This window comes from Pogona vitticeps, chromosome 5 (assembly GCF_051106095.1).
Source record: "Pogona vitticeps strain Pit_001003342236 chromosome 5, PviZW2.1, whole genome shotgun sequence".
Classification (NCBI taxonomy): domain Eukaryota; kingdom Metazoa; phylum Chordata; class Lepidosauria; order Squamata; family Agamidae; genus Pogona; species Pogona vitticeps.
In genome coordinates, this window is record NC_135787.1 from 44,445,637 (window position 1) to 44,462,603 (window position 16,967).

Here is a 16,967-nt window from a genome sequence, read left to right on the forward strand (position 1 = left end):
ATTTTTGCTTTAGGAGCTGCCTAACAGATATAAAGGCATTTGCGATCATTACCTTACGGACATAACTCATTTTTTAATGAGAATCTTCATCAAAATAATTGTTTTTTCCCCTTCAAACATTTTATTGCCTATCTGCCACAAGTACAGACTGCACAAGTAGAACAAATTAACATGAAAGGCTTGTTTGAGATATGATCCCATCTGCCAGCTCCCTTAATCATGGCAAATCAAACTAATGTTTAGCTTTGACACACACAAAAAGTCTTATGTGTTACCTGAAGTTGTAATTGATTTTGAATGAGCAAGGAGAAAGAGACTAACATTTTAAAACTACAAACTCAAAAGTATTTTCAACTGAATCAGGTCATCAAGACATCTGTATCTCAACTTCTAAAAAGCAAGGATATCTGTCTGAGCTAATGATGTCCTGTCACACTGTTACTGATACAGTATATTCTGTGCTTCCTTCCTTTCTGCTAGCACATGAGGTCTTTCAGGAGGGTGCAAGTTTCCCAGCCTTCTTTTGCTGGAATTCAGAAAACCCTTTGTGGGCTTAGAAGGCTCATGCAACAGGTAGTCATGTGAGAAAGAAAGTTCTGTTCACCCTCTTTGAATTCTATGGTTTTATGTATCAGGGCATAATAAAAAGCCATCTGGTCCTTAGCAAGTCAGAAAATTAGGTAAATAGAACCTCAGATGAACAACAGATGACATATTACACCATGTCATGATTTATTTAAGAAAAATAAAGCCAAAATGGAGAAGTTGTGTGAAAAACTAAGTATACCTTATGATTGAATAGCTTGTTGATCCATGTTCAGCAGCAATAACTTGGAAGTACAGTAATCCTTTTCTACATGACTTTATCAGTCTCTCACATCGTTGTGGAGGAATTCTGGCCCACTCTTCTTTACAACATTGCTTCAGTTCGTTGAGGTTTGTAGGTATTTGCTTATGCACAGCTCTCTGAAGGTCCCACCACAGCATTTCAATTGGATTGAGGTTTGGACTTTGACTGGGCCATTGCAACACCTTGATTCTTTTCTTTTTCAGCCATTATGTTGATTTGCTGGTGTGCTTGGGATCATTGTCTGTTGCATGACCCGATTTTGTCCAAGCTTTAGCTGTCAGACAGATAGCATCACATTTAATTCTGTATACTTTGGCATACAGAGAAGTTCATGGTTGACTCAATGATTGCAAGATTCCAAGTCCTGTGGCTGAAAAACAAGTCCAGACCATCACCCCTCCATCACTGTGTTTGACAGTGGATACGAGGAGTTTGTGCTGATATGCTGTGTTTGCTTTTCACCAAACATGGTGCGGTGCATTATAGCCAAACATTTCCACTTTGGTCTTATCTGTCCCAGGACATTTTTCCAGAAGTCCTGTAGTTTGTCCAGATGCAACTTTGCAAACCTAAGTTGTGCTACCATGTTCTTTTTAGAAAGAAGAGGCTTTCTCCTGGCAACCCTTCCAAACAAACCATACTTGTTCAGTCTTTTTCTAATTGTACTCTCATAAACTGTAACATTTAACATGCCAGCTGAGGCCTGTGGAGTCTGAGATGTAACTCTTGGTGTTTTTTTGCAATTTCTCTGAGCATTGCAAGATCTGACCTTGGGGTGAATTTGCTTGGACATCCACTCCTGGGAAGATTGGCAACTGTTTTCAATATTTCCCACTTACGAATAATCTTCCTTACTGTAGAATGATGGACTTGTTTGGAAATAGCCTCATAACCCTTCTCAGACTGATGTGTAGCAACAATTGCTTCTCTATGAGCATTGCTTAAGTGCTTCCTCCATTGTGTTAACATACTCCTGAATCCAGACCATCAGTCTTTGGCTTTTATAGAGGTGGTCACACTTATGATAATCAGTTACTCAAGTGCATTTGGTTAACAACAGCTGGATGCTACTTAGCCTCTTAATTTCTATGGAGACAGTAAGGGTGTACTTAGTTTTTCACACATGGCTTTTCCATTTTGGCTTTATTTTTGTAAAATAAATCATGACATGGTGTAATACGTCATATGTTGTTGTTCGTCTGAGGTTATATTTAGCTATTTTCATACCTGCTAAGGACCAGAGGATTTTTATTATGTCCTGATACATAAAACCATATAATTAAAAGAGGGTGTACTTTCTTTTTCACATGACTATATGTGTGTGTGCGTGTGTGCACATAACTCTCCGACTTCTGTTCATAATTCCAGTTATGGTTACGTGTACAGTGATAACTACACACAATTAATTTGAACCACAGAAGCAGCTTTGCAGAGGTGCTGCAGCATAAAAGAGCTTTTTTTTCTTTTGCAAAACTGAAACTTTGTTCATGGATCCTCAGTTTCACTAACAGGTACAGTGTTTAGATACTACTTTAAGGTACTATTGTGAGGTGAACATTTGTATAAAGACATACATCATACTTGGTGATGAAAAGTTTACTTTTTTCCTGTCGCTTTCTCCCAGAACATCAACCTAGAAAGCAGAAAACAAGAGGATTTAAATGTTTCGGCTATTGAATGTATTTAGTTTTTGAAACACAATAAGGTTTATACCAACTCGTTTAATAAAGCTGCAGTTCCAGCTGTAACCTTCATGTGGCAATGCTCAATTGTTGGAATGTTTGGGTCACTGATCAAAACTGAAGGGGTTTGTTTCATTATCACTTTTTATTCGGTATTCTGGAAGACATGCCATGTTCTATATTTTTGTTTTGTTCCTAAAAGCACAGCTCAGTACCAACAGTCCTCTCTTGGCTGCACACATGACTAGATGAAATCAGGACAGAACATAATTATATGCTGTTGCATTTGGCACCTGCTGCTAATTAATACGTATTACTATCTATTATCTGCTCATTCACATCACAATGGTCAGAATTATTATTCAGACATATCTGTTCCAGAACTTTAATCTCTGACATCTTGCCATCTGCAAGCTGAAAGATATAAACATATGTTGAAAGTCTACAACTTTATTCATACATAAGCAGAATTTTAAGAAGCTGGGTTTAATGATAAATTACCCAGAGACTCTGACACAGGGCTTCTGGCAATATACTCAGGAAATATATGCTATGAAAGCAGCCACAAAGGGCCTAGAAAGACTGTTGTAAACTTTTACTGCAAAGCAGTAACTGCACCCAGAATCAGATTTCCTATCTGATTTGTGATATATCTCAGCCAGACTATCAAAGAACCCAGAACAACTGTGCTTGTTGCTATATTTTTGGAACTAATTAACTAAATGGATCACTGTAAATGAGCAAACAGGAAAAAACCCAAAAATATACATATGTATGTAGCAAATAATTTTTCATGGTTACATTCAAGTGTGTTTGCCCATTCACCTAAGGACCTGTCATGAAAGCCTATATATTTATTATGATGAATATATGAACAACTACATATATTAGGTATTAGGCCACTGTAATTATTTATCATTATTTACTACTGCTCGTTTCTATGCCACTATTCAGTATAAATATTCTCAGGGCAGCTCACGCAGTAAGTAATCAGATGTGCCTCAAGCTGTTCCAGATGCACAGCAATATGGCATCAGGCAAAAAGCATGTCTCACAACACTCTGGAAAGAATAAAAGCAGCCCTAAGCAGAGTGCTCTATCTGTTTCATAACTTGAAACCTGATCATCAAATTGAATCTTGTATTCAGGTGAAAGTAAGGTTATCTGGGCTTGCATGCACGTCTCCCTTCAACAACACTGCAGTTAGGAGCACCAGACCCACGTGTAGTTCAAAATCCCCCCAAAATATAATTAAAAGGCATAAACAGTTGATTCTCTGTGTGTGTGCCTCTCTCTCTCTCTTTCCACAAACTACTGTGTGTAATGAGCCTTAATGGTCCTTATGATCCCCTTATTAGAGATGTTGTGTTTGGGGGCAAGTAGACTGATGCCCTCCGTCTTGAACTCATGGGGTTCTGGACAGCCAGGGGCACAATATTTATTGAATATTTATTTGTTTATTGAAAAAAAACAACTGTGTATAACTGAAACCGTGTTGTTCAGATTTGTGCAGTTCAAGCGAGCACTGTATTTGAATTTCAGGTGGTTCAATCCCACATAAGCAGATGTCCTCAAACCATAACACTACCTATATTTGAAAACTTACAGTAAACCCCATTTAAATCAGAGGTAGGTCTCTTCACATGCCATCAGACTGCTCCTCTCAACATTCATCAACCTTGGCTATGCTAACTAGGACACATGGGAACTCAAAGGGCTCCATCCTGCCTACCCATATTTAAATAGAAAGACTAAGTCCACAAGGACACCATGAAGAAAATGTGAAGATAAATTAAATTAAATCTTCACATAAATTAAGCTCCATATGAAACTTAGCTTATGTCATATCAAGTAATAGGCCTTGTTGCTCTTGCAAAGACACAGAATTGCAGAACTGGGGCAAACTGGTTTCAAACTGATCTGCACATTTTAAACAAATGTGGGCCTGAAAATACAATTCAAATGCCTTGAATTTCAATATAGCTATATGGCTAACAATTTTCAGTATTCTCTGATAGAAAGTGCCTGCAAGGATGTTTTGCTTGCTGTTTTGGATATTTCAATCCATGTGAATAGTGTGTGGCACATGAAATCACACTATCTGGTTTCTTTTCCTCAAACTAAGATTTGTGTTAAATGCTTAAGAAGCAGAGGCAGGAGAAAACCTGACTTCACAGGAAATACAGTAAGCTGCATGCCTTAATTTATTATGCTTAGGTGTGTAGGGCCACATGTTTTGCAAACAGTATTATTATTGAAGGTGAATGCAGAGCAAATCAACATTCTATAAGGCAATTCTACAAATGAGATCAGGTCAAATTAAAAAATATATAACTTGTTATAACTGTATAATTTTCACATGGGGCTTCAGATCAGTACCAACTTTGGCACAGTTTTGGAAGACAAAGTGCTGTCGCTCTGTGCCAATTTTGGGGAAGTTTGGGCAAAAGGTTTTTCAATTATGATTTCATGAACTTGTTGAAAAACCGCCCCAACAATTGCTTTGTGTTCAAGTGAGAAGCGGTTAGCCTCTAAAGCTATCTGCCATAATTTGGTGCCTGATGTTTTGGATTACAATTTGCAGAATTTCTGGCCACTGGCTAGAACTGAAGTCCAAAACATCTGGAGGGCCCAAGATTAAAGAAGGCTGTTCTGTAGGAGTTCTTTGAAAACCAGTATTAGAGTTATCTGTGAAGATTCTCAGTGATACAGATGTGGTTATCTAGAACTAGAGTCATGGCAACTGGACTTCTTTCTTATTAGGTTAAAATGTTTCATCTAAGTGGTTTCTTCAGTCTGAGGAGAGTTGGTAGGAGATCCCTGATATATTTTCCACGTTGGTTTCACTTCGCCCTGGTCTGAATAGGCTTGTTAGAAGGACAAATGACTGGGGGTGAGGGATAATCCCACTTCTGCAGTCCTTGTCTATCCATTGTCATGGGTTAACGGTTGCTAACAGTGGTCTTTCTGGTGTGTGTGGTCCTAATCTTTCTGGGGATGGATGAAAGGGCAGCATGATAAATAGGAGACAGATTGTATCTAAGGCCTCCACCCCTGTTGAGTGAGGGATTTTCTATATGCACATGTATGGCCTCCCTGACCCTTCTCTCAAACTCCCTATCATCTAGGTCCAAAATCAGTACATCTTGGTCCTCAAACGAGTGTCCTTTGTCTTTCAAATGAAGAAACACTGCTGATTGTGGTCCCCTCCTGTGCTGGGCCATTCTCCTGTTTAGTGGCCATTTGGTTTCTCCAATGTAGAGCTCCGAACACTCCTCTTTGTATTGGACCACATAAACTACAGTAGAACCTCCATTTACAAATGCCTCAGTTTACGTAATTTTCAGTTTACAAATGGAAATCCATTAAAAATAATGCCTCGGTTTATGGGTTTTGTTGGTTTGCGAAGAAGGTTTCCCCAGGATGCATTGTGCCTGGAAGTTTGTAGCGTCACCCCCATTCCTATGGCAATCCACATTTCAGTTTACGAATTTTTCACTTTATGTACATCCCACAGAATGCATTAAATTCATAAACCGAGGTACTACTGTATATTGCTCCTGTTGTGTTTTGGTATCCGGTCTTTTGGGTGGACAAGTCTCTGCCTTAGTGTGTTTTTGTGTTTGAAGTACATGGGAATGTGGGTTTTACCAAAAATCCTTTTGAGCTTTTCAGACAAACCCATCATGTAAGGAATAGCCAGGTTCTTCCATTGGCTTTGGATCTCAGACTGTTCCATTGTCCTCCTGGGTCGGGACACTGCTTGTTAAAGGTCCATAAACACACTGACTCTACTTCCAGATAGTACTAGGAGTTGTATGTAAATATAGTTTCTTAATCTGTATTGTACTTGATGGGTTTCCTAACATACTGCCCTGCATCTGTTGTAATTGCAGCACTTTAGTAGGTGGATAGAATACTGAAAATGTAGCAGTGGAAGATAATCATTTCTGATGTATCAACAAGAAATTCAAAAGGGAATCTGATGTGGGGGAAAACAGCACAGCACTCTTTACGATGATTTGTTGGCACACTTGAATTAAGTAAAGGATGTGTTCTCACTTAACTTGAAATTATCATGAAAATGATGCCCATAAAAAGTCAGGCAGAATTGCAAGATTAAACAGAATTTCTACACCTCACAAACAAGTTGATATCTGCTTTGTGCACTCAGGCACGATTTATCTACATGGCTTGCTCAATAAAATACTCAGGGGAGAAATTAATTTGGAACTGGGATGTATGCACAGATGGAATGCACTATATTTCACATGAAGTGCCCTACTTACAATAACTTTGACAAAACTAGCTGGAAAGATCCCCGTGCGATTCCTACATTTTCCTCTGTACCACTCATTATCTATTTTTTCCAGAAGATAAACAGTCTCTCCAGAATTGAGGGCCAGATCTTCTGTATGTTCTGTGGAAGGGAAGAAAACATATTATATCTCTTATTAATCATGGCTAATGCACTAAACATTGCTTAGTATGGCCTCACTTTAAGCAAATATATTTTAAAACAAAGTGAAGCTTGAAAACAAAACAGAAAAATAGCATGATGGGCAGGAGTAAGCTCTAATTTACAGGTGTCTCCTGTAACTGTTCCTTGATAAAGGAAGAACAAGTTGCTTCCATGTAACTTGGTTCTTTGAGTGATTATCCATGAATTCACACCGTTGGTTTATCTGTGATGTATGGAAGCCCATCTAGAATGCTCTAGAGCGCATAGCTGAAAGCTAAAGAGCTTTGCCCCTCCCCAACACACTGTATGGATGCTCCAAGGCACTAGCAGCTTTCCCTCAGTCTTTCTCCATCCATCACACATAAACTACAGAGAAGGCATGGTGGACAGAGGGAGAGGATGGAGAGCTGTGTGAATTAACAAATAACTACATGAAGAACCAGTTATAGGAAAGCAACTTGTTCTTCTCCATGGTTTCTGTGAATCATACAATTGGATGACTTGCCAGTTTAAACCATGGTGGAGGAATGGCACACCAGCAAATAATTACTGCAACTCAAAAGATAACACTGCTGAACCGAACGAAGTATCATTCCTGGCTTGCACATTTAACCTGTAGCATCTCACAAAAGTAGATGGCAGGGACTACATAGCCACTCTACATATATCTTGAATCGACTTCTCTAAAGAATGCTGTTGAAGTACTCCCTGCTCTTGTTGAGTGACCCTTGACTTCTGATGATAAAGAAACTTAAGATAGATCACATGCTAATTCACTTTGAAAGCCCACTGGGAAGAAAGAGCATAACCTTTCCTGTGACCATGGCAGCAAACTAAGAGTTTGACTTTTTTTTCTAAAGCCTTTGCTTTTTGACTGGTAGAAAGCAGACAACCTTTTGACATCAAGAGAATGAATCGTTCTCTCCAAAGATAAGTACGGAGAGGGAAAGAACATCAGAGGACAAAATGGTCTGTGGAATGAAAAGCAGGGACAACTTTAGGCAAGGAGTCCATGTCAGGGTGCAATGTAGAATTGTCTGGATGGAACGGTAAGAATAGAGAACCACATCCGAGGGCAAATAAGTCACCGGCCCTTCTGGCCAATGTAATAGCTACTAGGAATACCATATTGAAGGATCAAAAGGAAACCTTGTTAGCTGAATGACAACTAGAGATAGAGATCAAGGCATGATCAGTGTATGCACATCCGTGGATGTGTTATGTAATCCCCTTACTGTACCAACCTTCTTATCATCTAGCTAGCAAGTTGTTTCAGGACTGTATCATCAAAAGATTCCTTAGGGTAGTGGTTCCCAGTTTTGGATGACCCAGGTGTTCTTGGACTGGAACACCCAGAAATCCTGGCCAGCACAGTTGGTGGTGAAGGCTTCTGGGAACTGCAGTCCAAGAACCCCTGGGTCATTTTTACTACTGTCCTGTGGATAAAGGGAAACAGCAGGAACAGATACAGAAGATTCACTTTCCAGATCATGGTGAACGCATCTCCCATGGAGCCTCTTCCTACCTCTGCTGGGGAGCAGTAAAGATGGCACTTCTGAAGGGCCTTGAAGTGAACATGTCTGCAACTGACATTCCTCACTTTTGAATTATGATTCTAAAAGCATTCCTTGCTACTTCCCATTCATGTGTTCTGAGCAGACTGTCTGCTGAGAGAGCCTGCTTCCTGATTGCTGCCCTCCCTTCTATGTGAATTGCTGTAGGGAAAACACACCTGATTATGCACCAGTCCCTTCAAAGACTCACAAAGCAGAATTTAAAGATCTTTGCACATACATGATTGTTACTTATTTTTGTATTTACCTGCCAGAAAATCATGTAGAACTACCGCATGAGGAGCACTTGGATCGGAAATGGTCTGTGTGTTCTCATATTCCTTAAAAACACAGTAAATTTGGAAATTATAATGCTTGATAATATATTAGTTGTTTGGGGACTATGTGGATACAATTACTATTTGAAGCATCCATCACTGACTGAAATACCTCCTTCATTGGGTCATGTTCCTAAATGCCACATTCAAAGAAGATTTGGGGCATAAAACATGGACCCTTATTCTTTTCTCAGTTAATCTGGATTTTAACACTGCCAGATCTCATTGAAAATCAATGGTCTTAAACTGGTCTACTTCATAGCTCAGCAAAGAAAATCACATCTTTGACAACAGCACACAACTTCTTTGTTACTCTAAATGAGATGTGTGCATGTCTAAGCTTCTTTCTCATTAGGGAAAATTTCTAACTGATTCACAATATGCCAACAATGCTAAATCCCCTTGAAAAGCTTGAGCAAAAGATAGTGACTGTTCTAAAACCCCGCATCCATTTTTATTTTTCAAGAGCCACTTGTATACTTCTGAATAATAAATTATACACCTTTTCCAAAATGATGAGATGCTAACCCATCCCATATTATACCTGAAAAATTACGTTTTGGATCAGTGTGGACTGGCATCACGGCAATGTTAGTCTCCAAGTATTGGCCTGTAATAACTCTTAACAGACAAGTTATTCTGGGGACTGGACAAATATCCAGAAAGCTGCAGCCTTGACCCAATATCCTACTGTACTTGCATTAAGCAGAAAGTCCTACCAACATAGTAATCCTGGATTGTGCTGCTTGTGCAAATGATAATCTTAAGAAGAAATTGCAGCCTCCACTTGTGCAAGGGCAATGGTGGTGGAAGCAGTGCAATCTCACACAACAGTTTTGGCAGGATTTTCAGCTCAGCACAAGCTCAATAAGATACCACCTTCATGTGCAAGAATTATTTAATATTTTATATATTAAATACTATAGCCCTAATTCAGGTGTTCACCAGGGTTTTATCACAGTGGAGATTTGCACAAGAAATTCAAGTAGCCAACATCCCTACCTCACCTGAAAGTTATCCAGATCTGTGTGTGTTCATTAGAAGGGTCTGAAGAGGTATCTGCAAGCATGTTCACCTAACCATGTTTTCAGCACTCATGTTCTATCAGGACTGCTGACTCAAATGAAAGCACTTAAAGGTGTGAAGGACCTAGTAACTTTCAGAGAAGAGTGGCATGGTGGGGGCAGGACTGACTTTGAATCCTATGTCCCTATCAGGCTTAAAGCCCTATATGGTTTCAGGCTGAATGGGGCTCTAATTGCAACCATTTTCTGTGTTATTTCTGATATGAAGTTCTTGGTAAATGTAGATGCAGATATTAACATTCATACCCTTTGCCTACTTTTCAAACTCTCATCCAATGGTGCTATGATCTGCATTTGGGATAATGGAACCTTGCCAGTTTCATCTCCCTTTTGGCGTTCAGTGCGGCTGTTGATGACGTTGTCAGCAGGCACAAGCACGTCTTCTTGCTTTAAAGTTATAAAAAGTAATGGAAGTCATGATTTAGAATACTGCATCGGTATACTCAAGTGTCAACATCTACAAGGAACAGCTTTACCTTGGAAGAGAGGCGTCCAGTATTTGAAGCAGAAACATCTTCCTTGGCAATTCCATGGAGCACAGGAAGCTTAAGAAAAAATGAAGCAGTTAGGTACTATGGATAAAGTGAATTTCTTTAAAACAATTTGAAACTGCCTCTACATTGTGAAGAGAATCAAGATACTGACCGAATTCTGAGTGCGCAAGGGGTCAGTGAATGTGCACTTGTCTTTCGTTGCCAATTGCACATGGGGATGTTCACTTCCTGCTGGCACACACTGTTCTTTTCAGTGGGATGAGCATCAGGTTGCAAGCTGGATATCACCTGAGCAACCATGAAGCACTCCACCCACAAAGCAGCTATGGTCTTCAGGTAATAGAAATATAATTTGTCTCTTCCTGACTGTTAAAATTTCTCGTTAATTCAGAAGCATGTTTTTGGCAACATAAATGTGTTAGATTAACTACAGCTTTAATATACAACAGATCCCTAAGTACTAGTTAATTCCAGCTTTGTTTATAAAACTTTCAGGCTTTAAAGTTTGTCTAGACTTTATGTCCTATTACAAAGCTAATCCTTTCATTTCTATATGAGAGGATTTGGTTGTGGATAGTATCAAAAGAAGGTGCTCCAAACATACCAAGTTACAGTACTCAATTTATAACTTGAAAGGATTCAGGCCTTGAGATCTACACTGGAGAGAAACTTTGGCTAAACTCTTGTTAGACTTGGATCAAAATAAGCTCTGCTTTACTCAAAAAACAAAGGGGCCCATCCCTGTGCAAAACTGTCACCTCAAACAGCAGAATCAATACAGGCAATACAACCATGATCACAACAAAATGGCAATAGCTCTACACCACACAACAGAAAATTATTTGAAAGACATTAGGTTTAGATACTATGGCCAACAGTGTGTTGAGCTTCCACTGAGCAGAAAGTCTTGCCAGTCTTTTTCCAGGCACAATTCAAAGTGCTGGTTTTGACCTATAAAGTGCTACACAGCTTGGGCCTAAGGTATCTCAAAGACCACACCTCCCTATATGAGCCTGCTTGGGTTTTAAGATAATCTGTGGAAGCCTTTGTCTTGGTCCCACAGTCCTCACAGATGTATTTGGTGGGGACATGAGAGAGGGCCTTCTCTATCGCTGCTCTCAGACTCTGGAACTCCTTCCCACAGGCAGCCAGGTTTGCACCGTCTTTGCTATCCTTCTGCAAGAAAGCAAAGACCTTTCTCTTCAGGCAGGTTTTCTCTCAATAACTGGTTACATAAGAGATATTCCCAGAAATGCGGCTGCTGGGTTTCTGTGAGTTTTTTTTAAATGTATTTTTACATAACCATAGTCCCTTGAGACTGAAGGATGCCTACACATTTTTACCTACCAGTTTTAATAGATTTAATTCTTTTTTAACATAGTAATAATTTATTCTTTATTTTATATCTTAATACTGTTTGCCTTTAACACTCAAAATCACTTTAGGTTTCCTGTCAGGAGGAAGGTAGGGTATAAATAGTTTGAATAAATAAGAAAGAAGTCCAGTTGCCATGACTCTAGTTCTAGATAACCACATCTGTATTACTGAGAATCTTCACAGATAACTCTAATACTGGTTTTCAGGTATAAATAGTTTGCATAAATAATGTGGGACCACATCACTTGTTGCTAGTGTTGACATTGCACAAATGGTGATCTGCATTAAGAAAACCTGCTGTCCACTTGCAAACAGCAACATCTGCAGAAGTGGTAAGACACTGTGTTCCTACATTTGCAGGACTTTGTGCTCAGCCAAAACTCCCTCAGATAATGGTCGATCACAGCTGCCACGAGCCACATTTTGAAGCATCACATAGGACTGGGTCTAAAAATTATCTTTGTTTTAAAATTGGTGTGTGACTTGCACATGTTTTTAATATGTGGCTGAGCCAATGTTTATTGTCCTGGAACTTACCATGTATTTACTGTAGAGAGGGTGGCCTGGTTTGGGTCGAGGAGGTAAAACTGGGTCGAGATTTTTAATAACATCACTCTTGGTCCTCTTCACACTCAACCCAAACATGCTGGTTTTCTTATGGAGTGTCATATCAGATGATGAGCGAGAAAACTTGTCTATTTGGGATGAGGACTTGGTAGATTTGGGTGGTGGTGGCCTTCCTGGGGCACCTTTAGGTGGAGGAGGTCGAGCTGGCACAGTTTTTCCCTCACCAGGCCTAGTGAGGGAGAGCAAAGCTGAGTTAGATAGCCACCAAAATACTATAATCATCATAATAATTGTGCACTATCAAATGGTACCGCAAGCCTTTCCAGGGGTTTGTAGGTAGAAAACACTCTCAAAACTGGTTTGTATTCTTCTAGGGGCACTCTGGGACTATGCAGCTTGCCCAAGGCTATGCAAGCCGGCTTTACTCCCAGGATGCACCATACAAATTCCATATCTCACTCACTGAGCTATCCAGCCAGATTTACAATAATTCTATAAGACCAGATTATTTTAAAAACTCCTAGAAAATGAAAACCCACAAAAGCTACTGGAGGGAGGAAGCAGGGATTGGATAATCAACACACTTTCCTAAACTATTCTGCTAAAGAGCTAATTCAGTTTCTGTTCTCCAGTTTGATGACACACAACCAGCCAGTTGAGTAAGGTCGGCCATCATTAATAGATTTTGTCTGATCCTGTCAAAGGCACTGGGTGTATTTTAGTTAGCTTGAGTGAAGTCTTGCTGGGTCAGCTAGGCAGAATCTTAGGAGACTGTAAGATGAGCATTGAACAGTGGGTTGGACTCAATGGCCTTATTATTCTATGATTCTATAAATTATTCTATGATTCTATAAATTAAAGTGTTTACGCCATACCTCTCCAGAAACACATTTGGCCGCCTTAATAGTATACATTTTTTTATTAACTTTGAACTTTTTTCAATATTATTTTAAACACAACAATTTGTTACAAAAAAGTTTTCTAAAAAGTTAGCCAAATTGTAGTCAAAAATAGTTAAGCACCATTTAATAGGATGAAGTGCCTTTTCCTCTGTGACAGATTTGCTCAGAACCATTAAAATAGGAATGCCACTCAGTTTTCCCCCCTCAAGCCCTAAAGTGCTTTTGGACATGTATGTCTTCAGCAATTGAAAATGTGGTAGGTATTAAAATTTTATTTTCCCCCAGTGCTCTCTAAATTACCTGAATCCTTAATTCAATAGTAAGTTCTAAGCTTACTCAGGTGGCTAGGGAATGATGGGTAATTCAGTCTGACATAACTATTCTCTTATGGCCTCCTGAGGGGTCCTGGCACATTTGAAGGGGCCCACAGACTGAAAAAGTTTCTGTTCATCTGTTCCTGTTTTGTACATGTTTGAGAAGGGGTCCTGGAAGTTGAGAAGAGCTCCTAAAAGAGCCAGCCCCTCACCCCCAAAAAACCTCCAGCTGTTGTAACTTCACTAAGAATTCATAAAGCAAAAGAAGAAAGCTAAGATTTAAGGACTTTTTGTGGCACACACTTTTTAGAGGACACCATATGCAAAAAAGGAACAGAACCTTTTTCTCATACCCTTCTCTTTCCTGTCTTAACCCAATTCATAGTTCACCTCCTTTCTTGGACTGGCACTGTGATAGCTTGATTCTGAAGAAGTAATGTTCCATCCGGTTTGGGAGATCAGGAGCTAACTCCATTTGCTAGTCCCAAGTATAGCAGACACACGGAATGATTTGGGACTTATGTAAGTGTTGTCCTACACATTAATTGGGTCTCCTCTGGTTGGGACTAACTACTGGATTTAGGCCGCAGTGTTTGGAGAGGCTGGTCAGAGGAATCCTATTTATTTCTTGACTTTATTGGCTAGTCTAAGCTGGGCAAATCAAAATTTGTGTGTTCCATAACAGGAGGTTTCCATGCCATTTGCTAAAAAGAAAAATGTGTGGCCCATTTTACTCCAAGCCCCTTGTTCCTTCTCTAGAATATCTCTACTTCTTTAAACAGGTATAAATTTTCCATAGCTGGTATGAGCAAAAGTCTTGCACTCTTCCTTGGTTAACATTCATTAAACCTTGTTATGGTAAATTTGTGCCACTTTGAACATTCATATTTAAAACCTTGCTAAAATATGTCGCTTATTAAATTCTCCATAAAATAAATCTCTTTTATCTACTTATTTCTCAGCCTATCTTATCTGAAAAGTAAACACTCCAATTAATTTATCAAATGATCCTCCATGAGGGGAATGACCAATAAAATGTTACTGGAATGTTATATTTATTTAAAAAAATTTAAAAAGGCAATCAGGTTTAAACGGAATAGGAAAGGTTTAGAGTACATGTTTATTAGGAACTTAGGAAACAACAATAAAGGCAACATATAGTACACATAGTATAACTAGGCAGGAAAAAGAAAATACCATACTTATAGAAACAGCAATAATGATTAATCTCCTTTGAGATTAGCTGAAGCTTGCTGAGACAACACTCTAGAGCCTAGTGCTATTATCACCACTGTTGTAATTTGATTTGAGAAATAAAAAGGGACCCCTGTCTTCTTGCTGTGAGACTGAATTGATCCAGTCCTATGATCGGTTCTATCTCTATATCTGTCTCGGAACAACAGTGATGTAATTTCCAATTTATTTTACAGCTGCTTAGAATGGCTTGCTCAGCAGTCTCCTTTTATAGAGGGAAATCTAAAAACTTTCTTAAGGCACTGTTCATACATAAAACTAGCTCTGCAGCTGAATCATAAGAAGAGGATCCAGCGTGGGAAGTTCTCTGAGTGAAACAGTTCCTTACATGGCTGTTGAAACTTCAGCCATAATAATCTTGAAAAAGAGAGGTTCTATTGGATTTATTAGAACTATTGGGATCAGGGCTGAAATGGTTTCCCATATGCAATTAACCCCATAGGATTTTGTTTTGAAAAGCCTACCTGGTCACCAATATAACATATTAACTGATATTGTGCCATCAGATCGGTATAAAAGCATTTTTAAAATTTACTGCTTCTATCTTCGGCTGTTAAAAAATATAGTATGAATAATTATGGCACAATGTAACTATTTTTCTGCCCTCCCAAGCCAAAATACAGCATTGTTTTCTTCCCTCACAAATGCTGGGGAAACACTGGATATCTTTTTCATTTCCATTATAAGAGGAAAAAACAATAAAGTGGTGGCAAGAGGTTCTACAGCAGTGCAAACATTAAAAGGGGAGCATTTTATTGTTGAAGTTACTAAGGGGAATAAACTACTAATATGTGAAAACACAGATTTAAACAATATTGTGACCCACAGTGAGAATAATGTTGAAACCTACAAATAACCAACCTCAACATTATTTTGTTAGCAGAATTAGCTCTCTACCAAGACTTCTCACAACTGCTTCTCTTCACTGTTGCTACTGGTCTTGATATTTTACTCACCTTGGGGGCAGGATAGGTACATTCTTCAACAACTGTGTCAAATTGGATTGCTCAGGCTCCTGTTAGAGAATAAAATCCTGCTGTTATTTGGATGAGATATTTAAATATTCAGCACTATTATCACTCCCCTGCCTTCAAAAGCCAAATTTTTCATTACTACCTTCTTTAGTAATAACAGATACTACCTTCTTTAGTAATAACAGAGCCACTATTAAAGTGAAATCAGTGGATGTCAACATGCAGAACTGATGTTTCTTTTCCCTCTTTTCCCTGCAGCTACCTACATGGCTCCCAAATCAGCTCCAGAGAGAACCCCAATGTTCTAGACCAGACTTCAGGGCCCATGTAGGTGAACCCCATCATCTAGTTGTGAGGCTGGGAGCACCCAAAGGGGCACTCCTCAGAGTGTGCCATCCACCTCCTCAAGTGAAGGTACAGTGGGAAAGATGACTGCCCTGGAAGAGACCTTAGAAGGACTATGCTTAAGTGAGGAGAGACAGAGAGAGATCCAGAAAAGAAGGAACCAACAGAAGGCGACGTCTTGGCAGGAAGGGAGGGAGAAATAAAAGGAAGAGAGGAGGATAGGAGGGGGCAGCTGAAGTTGGGAGAGGTGAAGGCTTGTTGGGTGACAGAAAGAAAAAAAGATGAACAGGAGAAAGATTGGGTAGAAATAGTGCAAGATCTGTGGATGGAGGAATGGATTGAGTTTAAAGTGCCTAGAGAGTATGCAAGAAGGAGTGGGAAAGGAAGGTACAGTATATCGCAAACCACCTTATTAGGGTGAAACTGAGGAAAGAACAGCGGAAGAAATTTAAAGAAAAGAGAGGCACAGAGACATGAGAATAGGGCATGTTCCAAAATTCCTGGGAGACCCCGTTGGGCGACTCCCTTCCAACCCAGATGATGACCGAACCCCGGGCAAGAATGTTTGGGAGCCTCAGGTGGGAAGGCTTTTTAACCCTTACCAGTAAAGTGAGCACTACAGTAAGCACTAATTAACTAAAGAGTTGGGCGTCCCACATAAGTGGCAGTATAAAGAGTTTAGTTTGACACTTTTACCTGTTGAGAGGGATTTGTTGGGGGTTGATGATAAGGCAGTTGAAAAGATGCCTCTGAAGCAAGGGACTGAGTCT

The 16,967-nt window shown here is 39.4% G+C and overlaps 1 protein-coding gene across 4 annotated transcripts in view; it reads right to left on the reverse strand.

The window, feature by feature from the left end:
* SH3D19 (SH3 domain containing 19) overlaps positions 1-16,967 on the reverse strand; it is a 91,452-nt gene that overhangs the window by 13,008 nt on the left and 61,477 nt on the right. For 3 of the 4 annotated variants that reach the window (XM_020781319.3, XM_078394771.1, XM_020781322.3), the window contains 7 exons: positions 15,835-15,893; positions 12,379-12,637; positions 10,447-10,515; positions 10,217-10,357; positions 8,816-8,888; positions 6,822-6,952; positions 2,425-2,483 (listed from right to left, as the gene is read on the reverse strand). In XM_020781319.3, coding sequence (XP_020636978.3) covers positions 2,425-2,483; positions 6,822-6,952; positions 8,816-8,888; positions 10,217-10,357; positions 10,447-10,515; positions 12,379-12,637; positions 15,835-15,893 — 791 coding nt within the window. The remainder of the gene's footprint in view (positions 1-2,424; positions 2,484-6,821; positions 6,953-8,815; positions 8,889-10,216; positions 10,358-10,446; positions 10,516-12,378; positions 12,638-15,834; positions 15,894-16,967) is intronic. The other variant, XM_078394770.1, reaches the window with a different exon arrangement.